Source organism: Mus caroli, chromosome 3 (assembly GCF_900094665.2).
Source record: "Mus caroli chromosome 3, CAROLI_EIJ_v1.1, whole genome shotgun sequence".
NCBI lineage: Eukaryota > Metazoa > Chordata > Mammalia > Rodentia > Muridae > Mus > Mus caroli.
Window position 1 is genome coordinate 150,992,970 of NC_034572.1, and position 15,639 is coordinate 151,008,608.

At 39.9% G+C, this 15,639-nt stretch overlaps 1 protein-coding gene across 12 annotated transcripts in view; it reads right to left on the reverse strand.

The window, feature by feature from the left end:
• The window catches only part of Lrrc7 (leucine rich repeat containing 7), a 461,164-nt gene that overhangs the window by 67,756 nt on the left and 377,769 nt on the right, over positions 1-15,639 (reverse strand). For 9 of the 12 annotated variants that reach the window (XM_029475024.1, XM_029475023.1, XM_029475017.1 and 6 more), the window contains 3 exons: positions 15,392-15,503; positions 15,009-15,189; positions 11,351-13,031 (listed from right to left, as the gene is read on the reverse strand). In XM_029475024.1, the coding sequence (XP_029330884.1) occupies positions 11,351-13,031; positions 15,009-15,189; positions 15,392-15,503 (1,974 nt within the window). Of the gene's footprint in view, positions 1-7,883; positions 8,025-11,350; positions 13,032-15,008; positions 15,190-15,391; positions 15,504-15,639 lie in introns of all 12 variants that reach the window. The other 3 variants (XM_029475018.1, XM_029475025.1, XM_029475027.1) reach the window with 2 other exon arrangements.

Sequence of the window (15,639 nt, forward strand, 5' to 3'; positions counted from 1 at the left end):
TATTTTCCAATAATCCTTGGCAGGATCAGCACTGGCAGATGAAGATGCTTGGCACTGTGTATTATCAACAGACAGCTGCTAGAGTCATGACCAAGTAAGCCATTACTGTTCTGATTAGTAAATTCATTTATGCATCACTTATATATTAAATTTAAAGTAATAAGTTTTAAAAAATTGTTAGTGTGGTCTTTTAGCAAATAGAAATATCCTGTCTTTATTAATATTGATCTTAGATATTTTGAGATGATCCATACTCTGTCTAGATTAACATTAAGCAATCAGATACCATTAGAAAGGTGAGACCTATAGTTTCTACTGGAGAGACAACTGGTGGAATATATAGTGTGGGGCATGTAGAAAAATTCTCTTCCCCTCTAACCTCCAGGATACATGAGTTTTGCTTATCTTATTGGGAATCCGTGTGAGTCCATTGCTGCCCACACCAGTCCTTGCCCTCGTTCTGAAGAATCCATGTTAACAAAACCTGACCAGTGCTTGGTGGTACTCTGTGTGAGGTGGGTCCTTCAGTCTTGGTGAGCTGGGCCACTGCCTTCATAACCATCATAGACAGCTGCTTGTCAGGCTCATCTGGCTACACTGAGTAGTCCTACCACTATAAAAAGCAACCCCATAACCTCTTTATTTGTATTCTGACCACATGCATGTTTTTAAAGAACTTTTGGAAAATACAGTAAAATTAACAGGGCTCACAGTAAGACTGTCTCATTGTCCCTGCAATGGACATAAGGAAAAGGACATAGCTCAAATTTCACCTTTTACTTTGACTATGTAAATTCTGTTTCTATAAGCCCATCAGAAATAAAAAAAACCCAAAACCCAGCAAAAAAGGTTTTTGAATGTAACCTCTCATGTTAAGAGGGAGTTTGTGTTTAAAAAAAAATCAAATGAAGAGTAACACATGAAAAACATGTTTTTGAAAGCAGTGAGATAGTTATCTGATATATGTTTGAAATTGATTTCTATTCTTTACTATTTCTAGACCAATATGATCACATGTGCCTACATGCAACTTTTCTAGACATTAAAATATGGCAAATCAGAATACGAATATTAAGTAGCTGAAAGGTATTCATACACTCAAGAGACACGGATTAGTGCATTTTCAGTACCTATGTCTCTTTGGCTCAGGTCCTTTGCCCTGAGGGATGACACAACCTGTCTGGCTGTCTCTGTGTCAGACATATTCTTGAGAGGTGGCAGAATTCAACACAAGGTTCCTTGTCCTTTTCAAGTCCCTCTTGTTTTTATATGTATTTCCTCATATGAATTTTTTTTACCTCCCCAGGAATGAATAGTCCTATTTTGAATAGTCACTGAGAGCTATTAAAATTGGCACAATTCTTCTTGGACTAATACAAAGGCACAGCTCCATTCTATCAAAAACTTGACATTATTATGACCCATGTTCTTCGTAAGTTTATAAATTAATTTGTCTCTTTTTAAAAATTAGAGTTAACTGTCACACTAATTCTTTCCTATTACAGGGACAAAGTGACAGAAACATACAGGACTATTAAAGAGATTCTTTTTCACTACACAGTAAAATCAGTGGAACTTTCTGAAAGCATTTTCCTTATTTCAGGAATGAGCTGCGACTCGATTTTTTGAAGTGAGGCACTAAAGCCTGAAGAAACAGAAACGTCATGGAAACAACTTATTGATGTCGGGTGGTGAGAGAAGATGACTGAAAAGTGAAATATTTAGTGTGCTCCCATTGTTTATCAAAGGATAAATGCTGTAAATAAATTTGTCATCTAGCTGTTAAAAGTTCTCCAGAAGATAAAGAAACACACAGTGCACAGGACCTTAGCTGCTGGATTCTGCTAGTTTGCTTATTGGAATAACAGAGGGAACAGCCAGTGTGATTTAGTGAAAAAGCAAACATTTTGATAAGGACTATAGCTTAAGAAAACTGACTCCAAAATCTGCTATGGCTATTGTTAGACTTAGTAGTGTCAAGGATTCTGAGAACTAGGAATGATGGTGTCTAGCGAAAGAAGTAATTTCTAATCTGGTTGAGCCTTCAATGTGCATCTGTGTGAGTATATTTGTACATGCATTTGTGTACATGAATGTAACCAAATGAATGAATATTTATGTATGTATATATACACACATACATAAATAGCATTAGCATGAGTAAATGAGCATAGCTGAGCCAGTAGCCTTATTCATCTGGTAATTAATGGTGTAAAGCATGATTGTGAAATTATATATATGTATTATATGTATTAATTAGATTTTGACACTTTGCCAAGTTTTTGTGACATCTTTGATGACTGCAAGGTTCTATTTTGTTAGGTAATTTATATATGGTTTGCAAAGCACATTTCCATAGATTTAGGAAGATATTAAAGACAGTTAGTCCCACGCAGCATGGTGGCACATGCCTATAATTTCAGCATTTAAGAGGGAGACTGAAGCTGGAGAATCATAAGTTTGAGGCCAGCATGGGCTATGTACTGAGACCTTAAACAAAACAAAACAAAACAAAACAAAACAAAACAAAACAAAACAAAACAAAACAAAATGCCCAAACTGGAACAAACATCCAAGTCAATAAAAGTAACAACAAAAACAAAAACAGGAAAAGCTAGAAAAATAATCTGTCCAGAGTATTTTTAGTGAAATTATTTCTGTATTCCAGCAAGCTTTTGAGAAGAGACATTTATGAGAAAGGCAAATATCTTGTAAGGGAGAATCTCTGTGGTAATGGTTTTGAAAGACTATGTTGGTCTGTAACAGAGAAGAGGCAGTATCCACACTGATAGCAACATTGTTTGCTCATGTTAGCCTCTGTGAGGAATTGTGTGCACTTTGGTGGCTTTTTCATAATTATAATGGTAAATGGCTCTTTCTGGAGGGATAAAGAGCCATTAATAAACATAACAGAACTGATAGCAGTTACAGGTGAAGCTGGCTAAGGTACAGCATAGATTTTGCTTTGCTTTCATCAGGAAAAAAATGGCATTTAATAAGTGATTCTTGGCTTTAGAGTAAATAAATGGACAGTAGTGATGGAGCTATCCTCTCCAGGGTCATCTGCATAGGTCCATTGAAAAGGGACACCAGAAATTTAAAAATAGTCAGGGCAAACATTGCTGTCTAAATTTCTATAACTTAGGAGTTTCTTAGACAACAATAAACTGATTTAGTAACTAACAAAACAGACGCTGGAGATATCTATCTATCTATATCTATATCATCTATATATATCTATATCATCTATATCTATATATCATCTATATCTATCATCTATCTATCTATCTATCTATCTATCTATCTATCTATCTATCTATCTACACACATATATGATTTTGGCCTTTATTCTCTAAAATTATGATTTATATTACTGCTTGAGACTATAAACAATAAGCAAAAAATTCTAAGGTGTCATTATGGTAATAAACACTAGAAGAAGAAGAGGTGGCAAATGTAACTCTAGCTCTGTGGAAACTACTGTACTTATTTTGGAAGCCATGCCCTGGGCTGGCATTAGCAAAGGCTAGTGTTTCTTCACCAGTTCTGATGTTTTTTGGTGGTGCTGTTGTCAGCAGGGTTAGCATGTGAGGCTTGGAGTCTGTAATAGTCATGTCACCAAGCACATCCTGGTGAGTCCGAATAGTCAGGAAGTGCAGGTGGGTCTGGTGAAGTACAGGGTGACCACCGACTTTCACTTAGATCATACCTGACACATTTCTCCAGTAGCCTATAGAATCATGTGTCATCAGGTTAGTTAAGTTACTCCATCTATTTCCCTTTTTAATTTTTTCCTATCCCATATTATCAACTTTCAAGATTGTTTGGATAAGGTATATGAAGGAATTGTATTGACTACTGAGAGTCATGAGTGAAAATGTCAGGAGTTACAAATTTTGAAAAGGTTTCACCTTGGGTAGAAAGGGTATACTCTAGGTACCAGGCAGAGTTAGATTTAAATCCTTTTTATTACTATGCTGGATACCAGGGGCATGACAGTAAAGCACATATGTTTGTGTGACTTGTGATCTCCAGTCTCCAGTCTGTCTCATAACCTCCTAAATATCTCCACTTAGGTTTGTGAGTTGCAAGAAAAACCATCCTTAAAGTACCTTGTGGTACCAGACAGAGTGGGTTCTCAGTGTTTCTCAGCCTTTGTTTTTTCCCAATGGAAATATTTATCATTCTATCATTAATCTAGGCAATAAAAATAGCATTTGAATGGACATTCCTTTATAATGTTATCCTTTTCCAGTAACATAACATTTCAAGACAATAGCTGAGCTCATTACAGTAGAACACATCCGAAAAAAGCACATGAACCATTAAAAACATCATAGAAAGTTGACTTAAATGCTTTTTGGAAAGGCAGCAAATAAATGATGACCGAATGAGTGAATGAATGAACAAATAAATAGGAAATATAGGAAATATCAGTGTTCTATAATTTAAGTCTGACTTGCATGTTAACATTCTAGTTCACAGGCACTCTTAAAATTTCAAGTTCAGCAGAAATGTCAAAAAATTAATGAATAATCTTAACTCTTTATATTAATTTTTTTGTATCTGGTGGTATTTTCAAAAGTATCTTAAAGACTTTCATGAAATTATCATTTGTTGTTTACATAATAGAAAGACCATAGTTAGCTGTTAATTAATGAAAAATGTATGCTTGACCAGACATGCAATAAATAGAGATGAGTTAGAAATGTTCAAAATACTCAAGAAGATCAGCATGTCTTCCTTCCAAATGTCCTTGATCAGCATACTTCCCCCGATGCCCTTGACCAACATGTCTTCCCTCCCTGTGCCCTTGGACACATGTTTTTTTTTTTTTTTTTTTTTTTGAGACAGGGTTTCTCTGTATAGCTCTGGCTGTCCTGGAACTCACTTTGTAGACCAGGCTGGCCTCGAACTCAGAAATCCACCTGCCTCTGCCTCCCAAGTGCTGGGATTAAAGGCGTGCGCCACCACAGCCCGGCTAATGTGGTTTTTTTTTTTTTTTTTTTTTCCCTTGGACACATGTTGTTCAAGCACCGCCAGGTACCAGGGCTCTTCATTACAAACAACAGTGTCATTTAACTAGATTATCATGAATTTGCTTAAGGACAGTGTCAGTGCTTTGGAGGGAATTAGAATACTCCCTTCATCCTGATGCAAGAAGTCAAGTTTGGGAGGCAGAGAGGATGGCCACAAGGTGTGATTTCAGCCTCAAGTGTCCCTTGGGAAGGGTACCACTCCCACATATGTGCACTTCTCATTCCATTCCACTACTTAGGAAGCATCATGCTTTTTGTTCCCTAGATGCCTAAGAGTAATTTTTCTGCACAAAGGAAAACAGATGTTGAATATGCTCTTGTCTGGCAAGGATTGAGAGGAAGCATGCCATATCATGAGAACAGTTAGCCATGGCTCCTGAAGTTATGGTGGTTGGCCAGAAACTGAAAATGGGTGGACTGAAGTGATGAAGTAGATGTAGACAAACCCTGCACATTTTCTCTCATGTACAGATTTTAATATATGTGCATATATATTTGTGCATGTATATGAGATCATGAGAGAGCATGAGGAAATCTTAAGGGGGTGGAGAAAACAGAAAGCAGGCATAATAGAGCCCATGTGACAAGGAAGCAGAAGGGAGCTCTGGGGTAGGAAGGAGGCCAGTGGGGAAGGAAGAGAGGAGGAGAGGTCAGAGTGTAGTGTAGTTGAAAGTGCCATAGTAACACCCATTTCCTTGTATGCTAATTTAAAAGTATATAAAAATAGATTAGCTCTCTTGTTTGGCCGGAAACCTCCTCAAATTTGCTAATCCAAGCTCCTTAGAGGAGATGAATCTGGCAGAATAGACAGAAACTTAGGGTATAACCTATGGAGTGGAACACAGTCTGAACTGCCACAGCTACACCTTTCGCAATGTTCTGAATTCTTGCGCATAAATGTTTTCAAACTCATTACATCACTCATCATACGAGCGTATGTTTTTCATAGACCTTAACTGGTAGTTTTAGAAGTGGCTTTTTTTATTCTTCTTCCTTCTCCTTTCTTTCCTCCTCTTCCTCCTCCATGTAGGAGATAATATATTGATAGTAATTTACTTTGAAGCCTTTCATTGTTTTAATTGCTGGGTTGCAATTTGTCGTGCTTTCCAGAGGGACTTCCCTTCCAATGGGAGTCCATTTTGTATAAGTTCTACTTGTGGTTGCAAGAGGATAGCTGAGGTCCTCAAATACAGCTCTGCGTTATTGCTGTTAATGAAGTGTGGTATAACTCCAGGGCCACCACACCACAAGGCTAAAACAACAGGGCAGCTGTCTCTAACTCATATCTGGAGAATAACCAAGATACAAAAGACACATTTAAGTACACTGCTGCTGTCCAGTTACTGCATGAGTTAAGATCACAGCATAGCTCAAAGCAAAATTAGGACCCAAATGAGTCAAAATAGGCTTGTTGCTATTAGATATTTTCACAGGGTTCCAACAGTGGCTGTCTTCATACCAAGATTCCTTCAATCTGCTCATAAATTTTTTGAAATTTTATTATTTAGTTTCAAAGTCTTATTTGCATTACTTCACAAGTCCTCTTATGGAGGGGGCTACAGTTTTTACAGGCCATCCATACTTGAGTATGGATAGGATAAGAAAGTTGGTTTTGGGTGGAAAGAGGATGAAGGCTTTGGACATATAAGAGGTATCAAGAAAATGGCTGATGATATGCTAGAGTCAACTTGTGCTAGCTCAAATAAATTAATTGCACATAAGCCCAGTTCTAAATTTAGGGATTGCTAGCTGGGTCATGGGAATGGTTATGATAAGAGATATTGCTGACCTCAGGAAAATCCAGTAGAGAACATTATCAAGCACCACTGGTCATCCCTTGGAGACTGAGAAGAAATCCAGTTTAGTCTCTCTCTCTCTCTCTCTCTCTCTCTCTCTCTCTCTCTCTGCATGTGTTTAAAGTTGTGGATATAAACTACCCAAAGCATGGATAAAATGATCTAGATTAGGGAATGTTACCAGACATTTAGCAGTAAGTGTGAGGCATAAAGCCATGGTAATTTCTCCCACATTTAATTTTCTTCAGAAAGCAGAAATGTTTGGGGGCTGTTATCACTCTGTTTTTCTATTTTGTATTGCTTCTTCCACAAAGTGACCACATTAACATACAGTCATAGTGACATTGTATAAAAATGACTCATTAGTCTCTCCTGAGATGTAACAGAAAAGCATTAGTCAGTCTAAGCAGATGAAATGGGCATTCCCAGTGCTGACTGAACAAGAAAAATGTATCCTTAACAACGGGAATTCTTCCTCTCATTAATATACAGTATTATTTCCTTCATAATATGCCCACACTTTTGTTTAAAATATATGAACCTGTTACTACTTACATCTCTTCCTCCTGTGCTCTATTTCCACAAGGTAAGTGGACTTAGAAAAGCATGTACAGTGCTAAACATTTAACTTCCATGCTCAGTCATAATATTACACCTTCTAAAGGAACCACCAGAGTCTAAAACCAGTTTTTAGCAGTGTTCTCAGAGTGCTTCACCAACGGATGTCAGGAGTTACCTCCAAAACAGTAAATGTGTCAACACAAAAGAAAGAAAACCATGGAAGAATAGAAAACATGTAGAAAGATGATGCTTAAAGTAATCTCAAAGGATGTACCTGCTCAGTCCAAAAAGCAAGAGTCTGGTAATCAGTCTGGCTACAATAAACACCGAGCAGCTACGGACTCAGGCTCTACATCATTTTCCCTGGTGCTTTCGGACCATGGAGAGTCCGTAACAGGCAGGGCTGGATGCATAGCCTAAATACATCAGGTGAACAAACATCGAGTGGCTTTGGGATGCTGACACATGTAGGGCAGTCCATACTTACTTTCTGAAGAGGTAGGTCTTGAAGGTCAAATTTAGACTTAGTCTGCAAGTTTAAAGTCATGCTTCTGCCTGCATGCATTGCTGAAATACCTCCATAGGGCAGCATGCCAAGGTTAACTGTGTTGTGTTTGTAAGCAGCATTCTGAGTAGAGGAGATAACCATGTGACAGGATGTAAACACGGGCTCCACAAACGGATCATTACATGAACACATCTAAATTCATAACATTGAACTGTAAGCGGGCAAACAGTAACTCTTTATAAACATGCGCTCGATCAGACAGAAGCATACAGTAACAGGGTTAGTTGTGCACAAAATGAGTACTGTCCAGAGCTACAGAAATGACAAGAGCAAAGATACACTGTTTACACCTGCTCTCACATAAAGGCTAAGGTCTGTCTCTTAGATATCATGATCCTGAGACAAATATTGCTCATCTGTAGTAGTTTCCTAGTTTTGCAATTTCAAAAAGTGGGGTTTTAATAAGATTCCCTCTGCTATAAATCTCAATGTCTCACATTGTCAGATCTACATATATAAAAGACGGATGTTAACTTCTAACTCTGCCTAAGCTAATGTGTGGCAGCCTTAAAGGCAGTTATAATTTAAAAATGGTTAATGCTATTCCCCCTTTTTAGTATGCATAAAATATTTGCACAGCATTCTGGTGATATTTTATATTGTGAATATCCTTTGCCAGGTACAAATGACCAGTTATTTTTAAATTTTTCTCTTCAGTAATTAAGATATTTTAAAATGGCCTGGCATCAACTTTCTATCTACAGTGGAAACACAATTATTGGCAATGTTTGCTTCTGTCAGTAATTCTCTTATTTTATGCGGTAGAATTTTTCTTAGTTATCATTGAGAACTAATGGGTGGATTCTATTCCCAAAGTAATGGTTTTTTACCACCAGAGTTTGGTGAGCTATGGAGAGGGATGACTAGAGATACACTTGTCTGCCAATTCAGTTTGCTAAGGACTATGGACTAAAGTTCACTGTCATCATGCCAAAAGTGAAAAAGACTCTCAACCTCTTCTTTTTCAGGGTTAATTCCTTAATGTCCTATAGAGGACAAGCAATCTAAGACACTTGGACTCCTGTTTTATTCTTGGTCACAGAGGGGTTCTGTCATGGAAGCCTTTGTGATTAAGGGAGAAAATGGTATCCTTATTCTAGTGTAGTACTTCAAGCTGTCTGTCTCTCTAAGGCCAACACTAAAATCTTTTGCCAACTCCATGTTGGACTGTTAAGCCTATAATAGGAGCAGATCTGTAGGCAGTTAACTGGCTTTTATGTGAAATCACAAAGATCTTGTAGCTGCTGGAATTACCATTTGCTCAGAATTGGACAGCTTTTGGAGGAAAAAGGTACCCCAAATTTCTGGTGCTATCTGATCATGGGCAGAATGTTAATAGCTCAGCTCTGTCAAAACTATTTGCCATTATGATATGCACTCTGGCACCCTGAATTCATTTGGGAGAATAGCTGGAAGATTTCAAAGGAGATGCAGCTTGAGTTATGGCTAAATAGCTCAGCTGACTGGGGAAGAAAATGTCATTTGAAAGCTCCTAGAAAACTGTGGCTTGAAGTGGTCCAAAGTAACTCAACTTCTTGAATCAAAGGAGAAACTATTGAACATACATCAAAATGGCTCTGAAAAGTTAGTGCTGGAACCAGAGAATTATAAAAAAAAACAGCGCTCAATGGAAAAAGGGAGGTGTCATCACAACAATGAAAAAAAACTACAGATAAATTCACATTAGCCATCTGAACCAGGCAGAGCCTTCAGACCTACTTATCCAAACCTACCCCTATACACTCTGCAGCTACAGGAGTCACCCACTTCTTAACGTCTCGTTTCAAAGTGTGTGGGACACATCTATCCAGGACACCAGTAAATCAATGACACCAAATACTTCACATTAGTCATTCCATTATCATGCTTTGTTTCCATCCATTCTTCTGTCTCCAATTACTAGTCATCTTATATACACTCTTCATACCTTCTTAGAGCCTCTCTTACTTCATATTACCCTGTAATATATGGTCATGTCTACATGAGGCCAGAGTTCCCTTAAGTTATCTGTCTACATGAGGGTATAATTCAAGGTAAAGCATGTACCATCTGGCTAGGTGTCTACTATGACATCAACCATGAGACTTTAACAAATCTTCCTTCAAGGAGATGGAGATTATACTTATTTGAAACATTTTGATGAAATACTTTGCAAGGCAGAACTAATTTTCATGTTGAGAAATTAATGCTCACAGCCACACTTATGAGTTCATTCTTTCTCTAGGGAAACGGTTTCCTTGTCATGTAGATACAACCTGCAAATCAAATTTAAAATGAAAGAAATACTTAACACAGTGAACTTGCTCCATAAAAGCAGAACATTTCAGTAAAACTGAAATGACTGCATGAAGCACCCTGGTGGGTAATATCACTCAGAACACCCAACTCGAAGACACGAGAGGGAAAAGCCCCATTTTGCAAACAATCCTTAATTTTGACATGAGTTTGGGACACACACAGTCTTCTGACCTAGAGCCAAAGGCTCAGTGAACGATGATGCAGATGGCCAAAGCTCTAGAAAATGAAATTCCTGGTTTCTCTTAGAGAGATTCAAACAGGCAACAGGAACTAATTTTAAGCTTTGTACTGTTTTTCTGTTTTTGTTTTTAATTCTCCAATTACTGTTCACTCCACACAGTATTATGATTCATTTTTTAACTGAATTAGGATTAATTTAGGATTTATTTCCTTGTTTTGCTACATTGTACACACTAATTTGTTTCATTTGTAGTCCTTGAGACATCATCTGTATTTGTTGTTTGTAGATTGACTTGAATTTTAGAATTTCCTTCTACATAAAAGCCAATATTCTAAATGGCAGGGTTTTATAATCGAATAAAATAGTGTGTAGGAGGGCATTTAATCTCTGATTATTTTATTTTTTGTTACTTGCTGCGAAGATTATTGCTCATTAGAAGTAATAACTTCAGTTGTCCCTTAGCTGTAGCAATGTGAAAATTTTATAAACAAATTAAGCCTGAGTTTAATATAAGTGAGTCCGTGTGGAAAAGGGTAAAATACTCACTTTTTATAGACTCAATAAAAATAACACTCTTTAGGTCACCAGGGAACAGTTTTGGTTGGTGGCCTTGCTTCCATGGTTAGAAAAACATCGAAGGACCGTCTCAGATAATAGAGTCAAATTCTTTCTTACCAACATTATTTAGGCTATATTTGCTAAGTAATTCACCTGCTGGTTATGACTTCTCAGAAAGCATTAGCAATACTGGCAATAAACTGTTGCAATCCATCTCCCCCACAAAATAAAAATAAAATTCTGGGCGCTACCATTCCTGTAACTCATGCGCCGCCACATGTGCTAAGAGACGCCAGGAAAGGAAAACCCAAGGCAGGAGGGAATTCTTACAAAGAAACGCCAGACATACCCTGTCTAACCTTCTAGCTTCTATATGTCTAAGCAGCTGCTGTCTCCAGTCTGCCGGCATTTTGCCACAGCTCTCCTCTCCCTTCACAGGGGTGGGCCTTGTCTTTATATCACTGTTATCTGATGTCTTGTCACCATAGTTACCCAAGTTATAGTCAGATGGTATTTTTTCCAGGAGGGCTGCCATGGTAGGCCTAGCTGAAACTGGCCTGGTTTGGGAGGCCCCATAACTCTCTGTGCTGTAGCTCCTGGCAGACAGCGGCCTTCTCTGGGTAAGGTTTTTAGCAGGAAAACTTCCCGCTTGCGCTTTCACTTCTTGATATGAAGGGTGCTCATCTTCGTACCTGCCATTCCTCTTGAGGAATTGGGGATCAGTCATTGAAACGCTGCTCTGGCCTTCCAGCCCACCCCTATAGGTTGCTCGGCCATACCTGTCACCAGGGGGCAGCTCGTGGGGCTCACTGACCCTTCTGAACATGGCCATCTCGGTGGAGCTGGCCAGGGAGTCAGCCCTCCTTAGGAAGCCTGCCCTGGGCCCCTGGCTGGCGAACTGAGCATTCACCATGGCATCCTCATTTACAGATGGCTGGGAAAAGGAGAACATCTGTTCCATGGGTGGGTATCCTCTGTAGGCTCTGGGGCTGACCAGATCCTTGGCGATATTTTTACTGGTCTGCTGTACATACTCAGAATTGTGTGCAAAAGGGGGTGGAATCCTCTTCTCTGCTTTTACTTCCACCGCTCCTTGTGGGTTGAAGCTTTGGTCAAACTGATAGACCTTCTTAGTCATAGATGCTTTTTGTTGGGGTGGGCCTTTACTACTTCCATACATGAGCATCTCGTCATCCAACATGGGTACCGACTGGCTCCTGGACATACTGGACATGCCATGCTCTGGTCCCAAGAACTTGTCTGGCCGCTCATGGCTTCCTAAGTGATCGCTCCCAGAGGCATAGTTTTCTAGTGGAATGTTATAGACCTTGTAGGTACCGACGTCAATCTCGTCAATACTCTGGGACTTTTTGAACTTGTTGGACTTTATATCTTTCATGAGCGGGGAAAGCCTCTCTGTGCTTTTGCTAATTGCGATAACCCCTTTAGACGAATCTGGGCGGCAGTGGATTTGAGAAAAGACATTACCGAGACTCCTGTTAGGGGTGGGGTCGTGGTATTCCCATGGCACTCCCGGAGAAAAGGGACCCGGTGTCTCTGTAGGCTCCTTCATGTGGTCTTTTCTTTCAGGCAAGGGACTGGTAGTAGGGGTCGTTTCTAATTTGGAAGGAAAAGCAGTCCTATCTTCAAATGGACTGGGAGTTCTGGTCCAATTCTGCCAGGGATTGGAAGGAGGCACTTCTGTTTCTGGTGTGTGTCTGTGTGTGGACTGCTCCAATTCCAGGGGAACACCGACAATCCTTTCTTGCCTAATTAAAGGCCTGCGCCCATGAGCAGGTACGCTTCTAGCCTTGGAACTTAAGAGAGGGTTATTGTTGGCATTCTCGCCTGCGGCTTCCTCGGAGACAAAACCAGTGTTGTCGTAATGGGAGCCATCAGTCCAGTTGTCAGGGAAAGCATCACTCATTGGCAGCCTATCAGGACGCTGGGGGATGTTCCCTGGAGGGACAGCCTCCCGTTGGCTGAGTAATGGCTTTGCATCTAGAGGCTGTGGGAAAGGTGGTGCAATCCTGTGAACACAAGCAGGAGGAGAAAAATGACCAAGAGGAAGAGGTGAATTTTCCAGAAGAAGAATAAGTAACAGAGAATGCCACCAGCCTTTCTTTGTGTAGCTCATTTATCCCCACCTGGCTTATGGTTAAACTCGCATTATTTCACCACAATCCAAAAACAACAAAAAAAAAATCCCAGTTTAACCGGCTCTGACTTTCATATCTTCTGAGTAAACATGGCCTTGTAGCACACTGCCTAGTGTACTATTGTATACTATCTTAGGTCCTTCCATAGAAAGCAAACATGAGGAGGGAGGTCTTCTTTCTGGGCTCAGGATAGATGTTGGCTAAATGAGTGATTGAATAAAGAATGTGCTCTTTCAACCATGGTTCTGAAGAGTGACTGACAAGGGGATTTCCCCTGCTTTTTTCTAGAATTTCTGACTCAGAACACTTCTAAGCCACCAAATTAAAGAATTTAAAAATGCTGGTATTTCTAATCAGTACAAGCTGTCTTCAGAAAGATCAAGTCTCCAGTTTTATTTTATTTATTTCACTAATTTGTGGGGGCTGGGAGACCCTCTAGAAAGTCCCAGAGACCTGGACGTGAGAGATTCCCAGGGCTCAATGGGGATGACCTTAGCCAAAATGCCCAACTGTTGGGAGAAGGAACCTGAAGAGACCACCTCCAGTAGATAGTCAGGGCCCCAAGTGGACTGATGGGGTTACTGACCTAGAATTATTCCTGTCTAAAAGAAATATAGGGACAAAACTGGAGCAGAGACTGATGGAAAGGCTGTTCAGTGAACAGCCCAACTTGGGATCCATAACATGGGGGTGGGGGGAGACACCAAAGCCTGACTATTACTGATCCTATGTTGTGCTTACAGATAGGCTTATCATGGCTGTCCTCTAAGAGGCCCTACCAGCAGCTGACTGAGACAGATTCAGACACTTATAGTTAACCATTAGATTGAGGTTAGGGACCTCTATGGAAGAGTTAGGGGAGGGATTGAAGGAGCTGAAGGGGGTGGCAACCCCATAGGAAGACTAACAATCTCAACTAACCCAGACACCTGGGATCTCCCAGAGACTAAGCCACCAACCAAAGAGCATACACAGGCTGGTCCGAGGCCTCTGGCATATATGTAGCAGAAGACTGCTTTGTCTGGCTTCAGTTGGAGAGGATGTGTTTAATCCTGCAGAGATTTGAGGCCCCAGAGAAGGGGAATTCCTGGGTAGAGAGTGGGGCACCTTCTCAGAGGCAAAGGGGAGGGGGAGTGGGAAGAAGAATTGTGGGAGGGGGCAACATCTGGAATGTAGATAAATAATTAATTAAAAAATAGCGTAAAAAGCATCTTCAGATTTGGGTGCTATTAGACTTTGTTCTAATTCGGTCCTCTCCTTTACTCTTCTTCCTTAAGTGTTCCCTTTCACTTCTTGTCACGTGTGCTGCTGCTTTCTCTTTCCTCCTCCCTTAAGATCTCTTCCTTCTTCTCATGATTTCATAGTCTTCTATTGGCCTATAGATAGTATATCAAGGGATTGTCTATCATATTGACTGTACTATGCTTGGGGCTAGTAGCACATTTGAGCCAGTGGCTACTTCCAGCATATGCCTGTTTTTCCAGAGTATGTGAATTCGTTTGCTAATAATGCTGAGTTATACATACTTATAATCATATATATATATATATATATATATATATATATTCATTATTAGGGATGGTCAAACACAAATTTTCACTTTCAAGCTTTTAGTTCCCACTGTGACTTCCCATAGTTTCTTCCCACTGGCCTTGCATGGATGCCAGGCCCTGGAAGTTGGTTTTGATGCCCTCCAAAGTCCCAGGTGAGCCCACATGCTTACCTGCATATTCTGTGTTCTGTGCCACTCACATGCCAAACACAATTCCAACATAAAGCAGATTCCACTTTGTCAAAATTGCTGACAACGAACATTTGGGAACCCAGAAGGGGAAATTCTCAACACACCTGTTACCCCACAAAGAGTTATGGACGGCATCTTTAGCTGTTGCCTGCAAGGACCCCACTTTCATCCGGGTGTTAGAGGATGCCGAGGAAGCTTGGGAGGGCGAGTAGTCTGAGTAGGTGCCTGAGGAGACACTGTTATTCAGACAGTGAGTTTTGTCAACTTCAGACTCATCAGTTGATTCTGAAATTTAAAGGGGAAACATGTTACAATGCTACGAACACTGACGGATACAAAAGATGTATGAAAAGCAGATTCCATATGGATTAATGTCAGAAGCACACGTGTGCGAGTACTTATAGACTATGGCATGTCATAATGTATAAGTGGCGATTTATCATGCACATGCATCGGGCACAGTTCCACATCGGCTTCACGATGTTACCTTTTTTGTCCTTCCCTAGCAGAACAAGTTTGGGTGGGTACAGAGGGGTCTCAGCTAATGAAGGGTGAAGTTCCCCAATCCTCATTTCATTAGCTGGATGAACAAAAGAATCCTGAGAGATATAATAATACAGGACAAGGAAAGTAAACATTTAAATAACGGTTAACCAAGATGGCAATATCTTATTTGGCTCAGACTCAAAGATGCGGCCCTAGACTTTAATTCACCATGGGGCATTGCAAAATAAC